At 39.9% G+C, this 14237-nt stretch overlaps 1 protein-coding gene across 7 annotated transcripts in view; it reads right to left on the minus strand.

Moving 5' to 3' along the window:
- The window catches only part of adgrg6 (adhesion G protein-coupled receptor G6), a 118221-nt gene that overhangs the window by 77665 nt on the left and 26319 nt on the right, over positions 1–14237 (minus strand). For 5 of the 7 annotated variants that reach the window (XM_036581220.1, XM_036581221.1, XM_036581222.1 and 2 more), the window contains exons 4-5: positions 12463–13068; positions 8844–8891 (exon numbers count right to left, since the gene is read on the minus strand). In XM_036581220.1, the coding sequence (XP_036437113.1) occupies positions 8844–8891; positions 12463–13068 (654 nt within the window). The remainder of the gene's footprint in view (positions 1–8843; positions 8892–12462; positions 13069–14237) is intronic. The other 2 variants (XM_036581226.1, XM_036581225.1) reach the window with 1 other exon arrangement.

Below are 14237 nucleotides of genomic sequence, written 5' to 3' on the forward strand. Positions count from 1 at the left end.
TTTTATTCTACTGAAAGTCGACCCATTTTTCCACAAATCTGGGCTATAAACTATAAACAGATGGCGTCTCTTCAGTGATCTGCTCTGTAAACATTATTTTTATAAAATAATACAAAGAGCGTCTAAGATTTTTGTCTTTCAGCAGGAAATTGTAAGCATATAGCAATATGTGTATCATAAAACACGTTCTATAAATTTGAGGGGGGCTTTTACAAAAATAAAAAAATAAAAAAATAATAAAATAAATAAATAAAATGAAAATGTACCGGGCGACCAGGGTCATTTCTGTGTGGAGTTTGCCTGTTCTCCCTGTGTCTGTGTGGGTTTCCTCCGGGTACTCCGGTTTCCTCCCACAGTCCAAAGACATGCAGTCAGGCTGACTGGACATGGTGAATTGCCCCTAGGTGTGAGTGTGTGTGACTGTGTATGTCTGTCTGCCCTGCGATGGACTGGCAACCTGTCCAGGGTGTATCCTGCCTTCCGCCCAATGACAGCTGGGATAGGCTCCGGCACCCCACCGCGACCCAGAAGGAAAAGCGGTTTAGACGATGTATGTACATTTATTTCATGCAGTTACTGAATAATTTGCCTTATGATTTGGGTATGTATATTCAGAATATTAAGCATAGTTCTTATGTTCTATGTGTTTACTTGATAATAAAATATTGATAAACCCACGAAGTTTGTTTGCAGGCCAGAGGAGTTCTTTTCAGTCATGGTTTGTGTTGCTTCACAGAAAACAACAAAAAGAAGCACTAAAAATAGTTCAAAAAAGCGGCATCTTACTCTTCCTATATATCTGAGCACTTCTGACAAACAGTGGCAACAAAAAAAAAACGAGCTGTTGAGAAACGACTGAGCTGAGGCAGTGAGGCAATCCCAGGACATGAGGAACTCAGCTGCACCACGTCGTTAAAGTGAAGTAGCGGGGCACACTTTTTAAGAGCCTCTAAATATATGAATGGAGATGACCCGCTGAGGCAGCTGTCTACTGTTACGGGGCCTCCGCTCACTTCAAAGCCCCACTTTAAAGGATTACTTCACCTAAAAAATGCTAATGCCAAACCGGAGGAAAGCTAGAAGGAGACTGCTAATAAGAGATCAAGCTTGCCGATCCCCGCTTTTCTGTCCTCCACTGTTAGCTTTCAATAAAGAGGCCACTCTCAGTCATCAGGACAAGAGGATAGAGGCAGATCTCTTCTACAATCGCTTTGTCTTCCTGCTGTGGGCCTTAAAATGGAGGCTGTAAGAAGAAGAGAAGGAACCTCTAACTTCAAAAGTACTGCATAAGACACAAATCCCTGAGTTTGGAAATGGGTCACTCTACAGAAACGTCCATTTTTGTGTCCCTGGCGTTTACAGATATATTACACTTAAAAAACATGTTAGAGTTACAATTTATTTATATTTTAAAATAAAACAATAAGCTATTTTAACAGTTACACCTTCTTGAGCCTCAATTTAGCAATACTGGGTTTTAAATCAACCATATAGAATTACAAGCACCACAGAAGAGCTCGTCCCCACAGTCATGTGTAAAGGGTGTCACATTTTGAGATAAAAATAAAATTTCTTCAGTTTTAACTACAATAATCTGTACATGACTATGAAATATATAAATTTAACAACATGAAGAAAACAAATGCCAAATAAATATTATAAAATATATAATGAAAGTTGTCCCCAGGAGTCGTGTCATTGGTGTTACCGCGTAACCAAAAATCTCTTATTTTGAAATAAAAGCCACACTGATGACATCACTTGACTTCCTTTCACCTGTTTTCTGAGGATCTATGAAGAAAAGCTCATGGTGAGTCCACTGTGTCTTTCAGTTATCAGAGATTTTCTCATTCAGCTCATGATTTCATATGAAGCTTTTAGCTGAAGTCACTGGTGTGACCGACTTTATTCTGAGGTCATTGTGAAAAAATAGAACACAAATGGATTAAATTCCATATTTTAGTGGATATTCCATGATCGACAACATGTGGTTTGCTGCTCTGCAGTTATTCTGTAAAATGCATTGTTTATTAAAAATGTCTCTGGTGTTCCTTTATTATGTGTAACACCATTGAGGATCGGTAACACCAGTGACACCTATGGACAGACAGAAAAATGGACGATTCTGCAGAATGACCCATATATAAAAAAAGTTGTGGGAACACTGTTTTAATTTTAGTCGACAAACAAACTCAAGTATATAAAAGAACCACGTGTTTATTTAAATATCTAAACGCAGAACGTTGACTCTTCTTTTTAAGCTGGAACAACTGCACTTTTTGTACAGTGTGGCTTCGTCTGCCACAGTTTTAGGAAAAAGCATCCTGGATGAGGGTTTTGGCTCCTGGATGCAAACATTAAAACACAAAAATCGCAAAAAGTGGGAGCACGACATCCCGCTGCTTTGTCAAAAGACGGAAAGCCGTCTTACAAGAGTGCCCAATAAAAGCAGAGGGGCTGGGGGCCATGGGTTCGGAAACCGCGCTTATTAGTGACAGTATTAGTTTTTGGCTCTGGGCGCAGCTTTACGAGCTTCTCGACGGCACGGCAACATCACAGGCACAGCTGGCCGCGTCCGAGTGAGGGAAGTTAGCGCTGGCTGCTTGGACTAACTGTCTGCTGTGGGCTTAAAGAGGGTCCGGACAGCTCTTTCAGCTGTGAGACCGACGGAAAAAAAAACATAAGGCACAACTGACTTGGATCACGCTCCGATGTTACGGGAAATTTCAAATGACATGCCGACAGGCCCATCGGCACTGCTGGTCCAGCGGCATGCTGGGACTGCAGAAGAACAAAGACCCGCACCACTTGGGAGCGACTCGGGGGGGGTGGCATTTTCTAAGTTCAACAAAAATAAACTCTTTTTATGTTTTTGGGATGATGTACAAACAGCAGCCATTTAAGGACAGCAGAGGGCCTGTCTGATACCGCTATTTTAAACTACATGAGAACACGTCTCCCTGCTGTAGTCTGGGAAATACTGACGGGATGGGGGGGTGGGGGTGGGGTTTCCACTGATGTGCAGGAGCTGCTAATTTATTACTTACCTTGTATTTACATTCATCGGGCTTTTTATCAGAAACACCTACCATATAGGTGCACGCTGTAGGTTTACAGTTATAGACTATAGCTCATCTGTTGCTACACAGTTTATCAGCCCCCCTCCAACTCATCCATCAGTGTAAAGAGACCACCATGACCACCGCTGACCAGATATTACTTGGCTGGTGGCTTATTCTCAGCACAGCGGTGACACTGACATGGTAGTGCTATGTTAGTGTGTTGTATCAGGTACATTGCTGGAGTTTTTAGGGCCCAAATCCTACATTTTTCTTAAATTTTTTACTCCACTTGCAACATTTGTATATGTGTATGTGCCTTTATTATGATTTAGAGCCATTGTCAAAAAAAAAAATTAAAATAGTTTAGATATTCTAGATAATAGTTACGTTGTTTTAAATGATATTTTGAGAATAAAGTCGTAATATTCAGAGATGAAAAGTCGTATGGTATGATATTTTGAGAATAAAGTCATAATATTCAGAGATAAAAAGTCGTATGGTATGATATTTTGAGAATAAAGTCATAATATTCAGAGATGAAAAGTCGTATGGTATGATATTTTGAGAATAAAGTCATAATATTCAGAGATAAAAAGTCGTATGGTATGATATTTAGCAAATAAAGTTGTAATATTTCAAGAATAAAGTCGTAGAATTAGGACATTAAAGTGGAATATTACCAGGAGAAGTCACAATACTGTGGCCAAAGGGTTTGTAAAAGGAAGGCAGCACCTCCTCATATTAAAATGAGGGATGTTGAGGAGCTGGAACTGCTGTATCTATTTCACACATAAAGAAATACTCATTCTTATTAGTATAAGTGTTAGTATAATAAACGGCTGTGCAAGAAACTGTGTTTATTTAGAATAAAGAACCAGACCAATCCAGACTCAAAGTGTTTTGTTGAAGGAGAATCGCACGCAGGGGCCGTCTACAAGGCTACTGGTGGTCAGCCTCGTAGACAGCCGTGCCATTCGAAGAGGGCATGTAGTTTTACAGGAGAGAACGAGAATGATAATCACAATGATCAATACTGAAAGAGCAGAACTCAAACAAACAGGAATATAAGTCACAAATCCTTCACCATACACTCTGATGAACACAATCAACAATCACGTGCTTATTGAGCTGTCGTAATATTCAGAGATAAAAAGTCGTATGGTATGATATTTCGAGAATAAAGTCGTAATATTCAGAGATAAAAAGTCGTACGTTATGATATTTCGAGAATAAAGTCGTAATATTCAGAGATAAAAAGTCGTACGGTATGATATTTCGAGAATAAAGTCGTAATATTCAGAGATAAAAAGTCGTACGGTATGATATTTCGAGAATAAAGTCGTAATATTCAGAGATAAAAAGTCGTACGGTATGATATTTCGAGAATAAAGTTGTAATATTCAGAGATAAAAAGTCGGAAACACGCTCACGTTCAGGTGTTCATGCTTTGGTGTAGAGAAGTACAACATAACGTACATACTTACAAACACAAACAAAACCCTGACTGAACTGTTAGTCTGTATATTTTCTGTGTCCTTCTGCAATAAAACAGATACCTGAACAGTGATTTCAGGTATCCGTGATTATGACTGTTTTCACTACATCAAACTCTTTTATGTAAAAAAAAAAAATGAAGGAAATTCATTTTCCATGAAATGGGCCCTTTAGGATCAGTGCAAAAATTAGGCTTTTTCTACCATTTAAATTACTCTTTACTATGAATGATGTAGACGATCTAAAGACGCTGCAAATCCATCGATTTCTGTTTAGTTTGTGTCTCAAACTACAATCCTGAGCAAGAAAACACACGAACAGGAATATAAGTCACAAATCCTTCACCATTCGCTCTGACGAAAACAATCAATACCAAGTGTTTATTGAGCTGAATGTCTGTTCTGAATGTGCACACATTTAGAAACTTTTCATACTGCATCCAACAATAAAGGCTGCAACTGGCATTTTTTTAATCATGGGTGTGGAACTCCAGTCCCGGAGGGCCGGATTCCTGTGCAAATGTGCTGGTTTTCCTGCTCAAACACCCCTGATGCAACTCAGCCGCTAACTGCCAGATTTTCAGCAGGGGAATCAGCGAACCATGTTCAAACTCAGTTCCCCTTTTCTGTTTCACATTGTGATAGAAAAACATAGAAAACACATAAAAGCTCCAATTCCAGACGCTGATCCATTTTAACATGGTCATGCATGCATAGTAACACCTTTGGCCGTTTAACTGTATTGAACCGAGTGTCTCGGCAGTGATGCGTTCTGAAAATTTGCCGATGGCCCCTTTAACTGGTTTTAATCTGCTGTTACGTGTTCGTTTTCATTACATATCACTGCTGTCGGAAAAAAACGCTGTATCTCCATTTCTGTCATTTTTCAGTTTTTGACATAATTTCAAAAATGCCTGTTGTCACTTACATCAATTTCATGATGAATGGACCAAAAGAAATGACCAAAAATGACCTGGGAAAAATGTCTGGTTCCATTGACTTACATTAAAGTAAAGTAAGTAAAGTAGGTTTTTTCTTTCTCCTGAAAAGTTACGATTTTGGAGATACGAGGTTTTCTTCCGACAACAAAGATATATATTTTTGGATATATACTTCTTGGCGGGTCCGTGTGTTTGTTTTGATTTTGTGTTGTCGCTGGATTACACATCACTAAGCTTTCATGCTGGACTGTTTTCTGGACTCTCATTTTCTGGACCCTGATTTCTGGAGTCATATTGCGCTGCTATTGGACTGTCTTTATTTGGATTGTTATCTTTATAAAAGTCTAATGTCTATTGAATTAAAAAAAGAGCTTATACTTTGTTCTGTATAAACAAACTGACATCCCAATCTCAAAATAAGACCAGAGACACCTGAAATAACATTTTCTTGCTGTGCTAAAAAACCGAGTATAGCAATCTCACGCCCACTGTCGTTGGAACCCATCACGCCCTTTCAAATTCTTTTGATGCATGAAACCGCCTTTATGGCTGAAAGCGAGCACAAACTCCTTCAGAGTGCAATCTGGAGCTTTACAAGCTTATTATTAATTTGTTTAATCAAAGTAATAACAAAAAGCAGCTGATGTGTGACTAAAGCCCTATTTGAGCTGGATTAGTTTTACCTGGAGAAGTGCTGTAATTTGGGTCGTTACTGACGAGCTCTGTGATTTTAATCCAGTACGAATCTGCCACGTTGCTGGCTTTTCTAAGTCTGCTAAGTAAAAATTCCAGAGTATATTACCTTCTACTCTTCGCTGAACTCTGAGCTCCCTCGGTAACAGTAGTCCTCGTTGAACTGACATCTCAGTAACATAAAAACAAAACCAAGTAGCGGAAAATGGCGCCTCAAATTGTTTTCTTTTATTTGCAACCTTGCAACAACAATCCAGTTTATATTCCACCCCACATGTTATAATAATGCATCATTTGAAACTGCCATTGATAATGTGCGTCACTCCACACTGAAACGTGTCAATGCGTCATATTTGCTATTTATGTATTGTTATTGTTTGGAAGTGTGACGTCTGTCGCGTAATACTGAGGAAAATATGTGCAGGGTGATGTTTCGATCTGGGTTATTTAGGATAAATTGGTTAAATTACACAGATCCTTTATCCCACATAAATAGGCCAGTCGAATCATCCACAAATTACATTACCAGACCTCCTCTAGTGAAACTAAACCAGCTCGATTAGGGCTTTATATTCCTATTCATGCATTGTGTTGTTGATAAAGGACGTTTGCAACACAAACTAAACAAAAATATATGGATTTTGACTTAGATAACATTCTTTATATATTAAAATAGCCATGTTTTTGCATTCATCTTAAAGCATTAAGATATATAGAGTTAAAGTGGACACTGTTAAAGTCTCTAAATGTATCACCTGTGAGGCGTTTGATTTGATGGGGTTAAACGGCTCAACGTCACTGCGGAGTTGAGAATCGCCTGCCAACCAAAAACATCCCACCAACAGTGGCCCTATGGTCAGAAACTGACCACTGATGAATGTCTAGAGGATGGCTAACACCTACACAGAGCACCAACAAGGCAGATGTGTCCAATGAAGTGGGCAATTCATGTAACTTCCTCAAGTATGAATACAACACCATCCAAATCACATCATGCATCATTCAACATCAGCGTTAGAAGTTTAGTACATTTCACACTATGCAGTAGGTTATATTGACTCTGAGTAAAACGCAGGGTTGGGTAGTAACGGAATACACGTAACGGCGTTACGTAATCAGGGTACAAAACACAGGTAACTGTATTCCGTTAATCAGATTACAGGTACATTATGAGTGATTACCAGCAGGATGACATTCAAATGCAAACGTGTCGCCTTTCACCGAAATTCACCGTTTTAATGATAAATATGTCACATGAGTCGTGTAGATTTGAAGAGTTTTTAATGTGGGAGAGGAGGGGAGGTGGTCCTGCTGTCAGGAGAGAATTCTGAAGACTCCCCTGAGCTTTCACAGTGTTTTATTCAGTCAATTGATAGAAATTTTGGTAAGTATTTTAGTTTTAGTGGCAGAACTGAGATCTGAGATCTTTTCCTGAAGATATCGGACTCAGTCGTTTACCCTGATTTTCCACCTCACCACATTCTACAACAGCAGACTGATCTGATCTGAGAGTAAACTCTTTATCCTCATGTGTTGCTACATGAAATTCTACAGTTTAACCAGCTATAAATCAAACATTTGATCATCTTAACCCGACAGGTTTTAATTAACAGTCTGGAATGTGAAAAGGTGAGAGCGAAGACTCGTGAGCAGTAAAGTTAGTTTCGTTTTCACATGATTTTCTTCTTCAGTTGTTTCCTATTGATGTACGTTATCTTTATTTGTAGCTAAGATGACCAGCTCCTGCTCTAGCGTTTGGGTGAAATTAATGACTTTCTGCTGAACTTGCTGAGAGCTGATTAGGGAGCGTCTACAAATTACTATCATCAAAGTCTGAGCACGAGGCACCAACAGGAAACTGTATGAACCAGAACAGCCTTTAAGCAGATAGAACACAAATGATGGCCACCTCTTTTATTTCTGTTGTTGAGAGGTCTCAAAATAAGATTTCTATCAGATTGATCTTTTAACTTTGACAAAAAACATTTTTAACGAATAAGGCAAACAGAGAAAAGTTAGGGAGAGCAGTTTATAGTGTTTAACTGATCCAGTGTACTGGGTCATTCTACATCAATTACTTGTTCCTCTAAGAGACTCAGAGCTTTTACTCTCAGTGTACTGATTCTTTTTTTAAAATTCCTGTTAAAATCCCTCAATTTTTTTTTTTCCTGGTGAGCAAAGCTTGATTTTTGAACTTGTTTGAGTATAAAAGTCTAAACTCAAATCATACTGTTTTTACAAATTTGCCATCTTTATGTCTGAAATATATCTAAACATCGGTCCACTTAGCTTTGGCTGTTTCTGTGAGCCACAATAATTAAGTCACCTATAATTTATGATTCTTGTTGAAATAATTTTTCTCTTTTATTTATTTACACCTCTTTAATCAAAGAGAAATAATACAAAAGTAACGGAAAGTAATCAGATTACGTTACTGTAATATAGAAATCCTTTGGATTAGTTTACAGCTACGTTTTAAGAGGTAATCAGTCATCTGTAACAGAATACATTTTAAAGTAACCCTCCCAACCCTGCTAAATGTTGCATTCCTCTGTTGTAATAAACAGTGTATAAACTAGCAAACATGCACATACATCAAAGCATGGAGAGCAAGCAGCTTGACAAGGCGATCAGCATGTTAGCAGCACACTCACCACGGGATGAAGCAGTTGTTGTTAAATGTATGCAATGTGGGTAACAGACTGTAAAAAGAAGATGAGACATTAGTGGTGACATTTTTATAGCATTATGACATTAGTAGTGTCATTTTTATCAGCACAGGCAATTCACTCAACGTTCATGAGAAACAAGGCCCATATCTTTCACATCACTTTGAAAGTGCAGGCGATTAAAATGAGGCTTTATAGAATGTACATTTATTTAAATATCACAATTAAACAAGTAACATAGTTACTGCTGATGATTTGCATGGACTGCAGGATCGGAATGGAACGGGGATGAGGAATCAGATCACTTGTTTTGTTTCCTCATGGCGGGGAAGACGAAAGACCTCAAACTCCAACCCTAAACTCTTCTGGCGAAGCGTTGAAAAGCATCAACATTTGTCAGGTTGGCCGAAGAGAATTAGCACTAATCCTTCCCCACCCAGCAGCACGTCCAAAACTAACAAAGACCAAATGTTCGGACTGTCCAGTCCATCTCAGTGAATGGGAGCTGTTCTGACTGCGACTGTGCTTTTGATTCCAGCCCCTCTGGTTTCAAACGAGATCTTTTCCTCTCTAAAACCTGCGGATATCAGGTTTCCAAAGCTGAGCTGGGAAAAAGAGGACAGTCCCCCACTGAGGCTACTAATGGGTCCAGTTTGGCTTTCACTCTTTCTTTATCTTCTTCTGCAGCTTCAGTTTGTCTACAGAAACACTATGGGATGAAGCAAAGATGGTAGGCTTGAGATTAAACTTTACATTGTTGCTCAAAGCAGATAAGAGGTTGGTAGAAAAAGCTTCTCAGAATGCAGTGCAAGTCTGAGAAGCTTTTTCTATATGGGCCTTTGGGGTTCTTTGAAACTCTGAAACAACGGCTCCAGGAATTATTTCAAAGATTTGATACACTGGGGTCATATTACAGAAACTTCTTAAGTCCGAAATCTTATATAATCTGCTTAATCACCATGACAACTTTAGTTAGGACTGAATTTAGGACAGAACAACAGTTCTTAAGTTCATAATCTCATCATTAACTCCAGATAAGAAAACAGTATCACAGAAACATCCTAACTAGACTAAACCTCCTAAATTCTTTAAGATGAACCCCAGAGCGTCTTAACTTCTGTTTAACCGTCTGTTTCTGTTGTTTTATGCAGCGATGCAGCTCAGTTCACTATAACCAGCATAATGACGCCACATTTATCTACACTGAAAACTGAGCTTTGAGTTTTTTTTTCTAACAGTGTTTTAAAACTCTCAGACGCTGCAGACTCGATCTCCACCGCCCCTCTGATTACCTTCGTGTGTTAATGTTGACGATGAAATATTACAGTGATGGTGGTGAATAATGAGGAGACGGAGCTGAACGTGTGTCTGTTGATTAGGAGGAGTAACGTTAGCGCGCTCGGCTAAAGCGTTTGGGAAATGGAGACTGAAACTGGGGATCGGCGACGCTCTGATAAACAGCAGGGGGCGCTCTCACAGTATTCACAACTTACAGTTTATTGCGCTTTAGTTTGTTTGATCTTTGTGTACAGTAACAGCTGCTGTCTGGCTAACTAACTTGATTACATTGATTACATGTTAACATTTCAGCTGTGTTACAGTTGACTGTCAACTTCGATCAGTGAGTTAAGATTTCCTAACTTGAGATTAGATGCTGTAAGATAAGATAAGATTCCTAAATTAAGACCAGATTTGCTTCTATAATATGAATTAGTGAAAAATCTTATCAGATCTTAACTTAAGACAAAAAGACAGGAAGTTTCTGTAATACGGCCCCTGATCTTTACGTCATGGCTCTCCAGCAACAAAATCTGTGGTTTTCTTGTGGAGGATGAACAAATGACGGAAAGGATGGCAGGGTTAGCTAGACGAATACAAGCATCATGAAATTCAGTAAAGGGGCAAGAGTAGAATTTTGTCAGATGTGAACAGCTGTAACTCAAAAATTCAAGTACAAAAATTATGATTTTTGATGGGACGATACGGGGATGGAAATGATGGCTTCTGACTGAAAATACATCAAGTTTGATGGCTTTAGCTTCAAAATTAACACAAACATCTCCTACACAGTAGGACTGGAGCATGAAAGACAGTATAGCATTATAGATGTACAGGTACTATCAGTGTGAAACTCAAATGTTTGTGATTTGTAAGTCGATTCAAAATGATAAATGAGAAATATTTTAGAATTTGTCAGAAGAAGAAGAAGAAGAGAAAAAACAAAAAACAACAAGGGAGAGTTATATAATTGATTTGTTTTGGATGCAGTCAATTTAATCTTAAGCACAGTCTAACTTAAATAGGACAATTTAATAAGAGCCAGATAACTGAGGTATGGTGTGAAAGTGGGCCTTATTCAGAAATTTATATTTCTGATGATTTTACATGAACTGCCATGTACCAGTTTTTCCATAATTCCGGTGTGCTCACTGGTAAAATGAATGAAATCGGAATGAAATGTAATTAACGCCTGTACAAATCCATGCAGACCATGTGTATTACTATGTCATCTATGTATAAACTTATATAGCCTTGTTTGAGTACAATAATTATAGCATTGTTGGAGACGGACTGAACCTGACAAGGTGGTCCTATACTGTTCCAAGGAGTGATCCTGTACTGTTCTGGGTGATCCTGTCCTCAACAACATGTGATCAGGACAAAAATTTTACCCTACGTTCCCACCGGCAGCGAGTTTTCGCCTCTTGTTGCCTAAATCGTTGGTTGCTCATCGCCTGTGGGCGTTTCTGAACTCGAGTAGACTGTTGGTTGCCATGGTTTCACTGACAAATCAGATGCATTCCCGCTAAAAACAAAAATCCTGGTGAGAAATCGCTTGTGTGCTTATTTTCATTTAATCCCCCCGTCTGTGCAGTCAGTTTGTGAGGAAAACAGTATTTGGTCTTTGCGATTACTGTCTATTTTGCGGCAACAGCACCGCCGCCATTATCCCACCTGTAGTGGAAACAATTACCTAGGAACCAAAAAAGGAGCATAGTTTCACGGTGGCAGAGATAAAGCGTGTACTACGCTGCTCATTGCTGAATTCCTACTGGTAATCACCACATCGCTTCGCTCCTTATTTGCATAAAGTTAAACTCTGCTCAACTTTGTTGCGCCACCGACTCCGCCCATTTCACGTCGCCAATGTTCGTGCCGTCTCCTGTCACTGGAAATCGCAGCTCTCATTGAAAATGAATGACCTCCGGCCGGTTTGTGATGTCGCGTCGCTGCCGGTGTGGATGCAGGGTTACATCTGTCTAATGGAAATCTCAGTTTTTTGAAAACATAATCTGTAATATATTATATATCTGTAACATATCCTGTCTGTGCTTTGCTGATGCTTACTTTTTATTCTATCAAGAGCTGCAAATCTGTCCATATATGAAACCAAAAGCAAACACATCATACTCTGAGAAAAGATCTAAAATCTGTATTGACCACAAAAAAATCATATTGGTCAAGCCCTAGTTTATCGATTTGCAGAAGAAGAAAAAAAGAAGCGGAAAAAGGAAGAAAAGTCAAATAATAAAAAACGAAAACATATTTTTAACAGTAGTGACAGCCCTAACGTTAACTCCACTTAACATCAAAGGTTACTCACTGCAGCTGAGGCTGGGGTCCGTCTGCGCGTATGAGGCCGGGATGTCCCAGAAGCTGTTGTCCCAGTCCACAATGTTACCCACGGCATCGCACGCCAGTGCAGACAGCTCCGAGAAGGTCATGGCAGAATCCCACAGGCGGAAGTTGTATATGATGCCGTTGAAGTTCTGGCCCCCTCCTCCTCCGCCCCCCAACTCTAAGGAGCCGCCAGTGTCCACACTCAGGCCCACCGAAGCGGTGCAGGTATTGGCCCGGTAGTTTCCCCCGAAGTTCACGGCCACACGGCCGTTGGTTTTAGACCAGGTGAGGCAGAAGAGCTGTATCTGGGAGGTGAGATCTACTGGGGTGACCAGGTCATCGATGAAACACTTCACGCTGCCTATGCTCAGCTCCATTTTGCTCCCAACGGCGCCAAAGGACAGCAGAAAGCCTTTGCTTGCATTCAAGTAGGAGAAGATGGTCTCTGTGCCTTTCTGGGTCAAGCGGGCGATCTCAAAGCACGCTGTGAACTCGCTCAGCTCAGGGATGGACACCGTGCTGGTCACTTTAATCACATCTCTGGAGTTCTGTGGCAAGGTAACCTTCTGGTTCCTCAGTGCCACTGCAACTGAGAAGTAGAACAGAAACATAATCATTTAACCTGACGGATTCAGTTAATGTAATGAAGGAAAACAGTCCTACCAGACTGTTTTTTAAAGTCATGCTGTTTTCAGTCACAGTAAATGTTTGACTAAAATATTCCATGACTTCCTTAGAACTGCAATAACATCTGTAACAAACCCAGTGACAAGTCTGATTAAAATACATTGAAAACAGTCCGACCAGGACAGAAATTAGGGTTTTCTTCACTAAAGAAAAGGCAGTGATGTTTCATTTTTATTTTCTTTCTTTAACATCACGGCCTGACACATTTTGTTGTTGTTTTAATGCTGTTCGAAAGTGGTCCTGGGGTTTGTTTCTGTTGGCTGACTCTACAGACTCTTTTGGAGCTGCAATGGAAAAAAAAACTCAACACCTCTGCAAGCATTACCATTCAGCACGTCTGCAAAGCTGCGTTTTGATGATCCTTGCTCACTCACCACTTTAGACGCTGAGCCGAGGGAAAGATCAGCAGCGAGACAAAGGTGTTGTCATTTAATTATAGACTGTGATATATTTAAACAGGCAAAGCAGATTTCTTTCAATACATACGTCTTATTCTTTCATCGCAGTACAGCTATGTCTGTCACTAAGGCGTCGATATCTTTGATTTCAGAAGCATTTCACTGGGCATGCCTTGTCCTGCGAGTTCTATCTTGTATGCCAATATACACCGATCAGGCATAACATTCTGACCACCTCCTTGTTTCTACGCTCATTGTCCATTTTATCAGCTCCACTTACTATATAGGTGCACTTTGTAGTTCTACAGTTACAGACTGTAGTCCATCTGTTTCTCTGCATACTTTGTTAGCCCCCTTTTACTCTGTTCTTCAGTGGTCAGGACCCCCATGGACCCTCACAGAGCAGGTACTATTTGGGTGGTGGGTCATTCTCAGCACTGCAGTAACACTGACATGGTGGTGGTGTGTTAGTGTGTGTTGTGCTGGTCTGAGTGGATCAGACACAGCAGTGCTGCTGGAGTTTTTAAACACCTCAGTGTCACTGCTGGACTGAGAATAGTCCACCCACCAAAAATATCCAGCCAACAGCGTCCTGTGACCACTGATGAAGGACTAGAGGATGACCAACACAAACTGTGCAGCAGCAGATGAGCTATCGTCTCTGACTTTACAT

Source organism: Colossoma macropomum, unplaced genomic scaffold (assembly GCF_904425465.1).
Source record: "Colossoma macropomum unplaced genomic scaffold, Colossoma_macropomum, whole genome shotgun sequence".
NCBI lineage: Eukaryota > Metazoa > Chordata > Actinopteri > Characiformes > Serrasalmidae > Colossoma > Colossoma macropomum.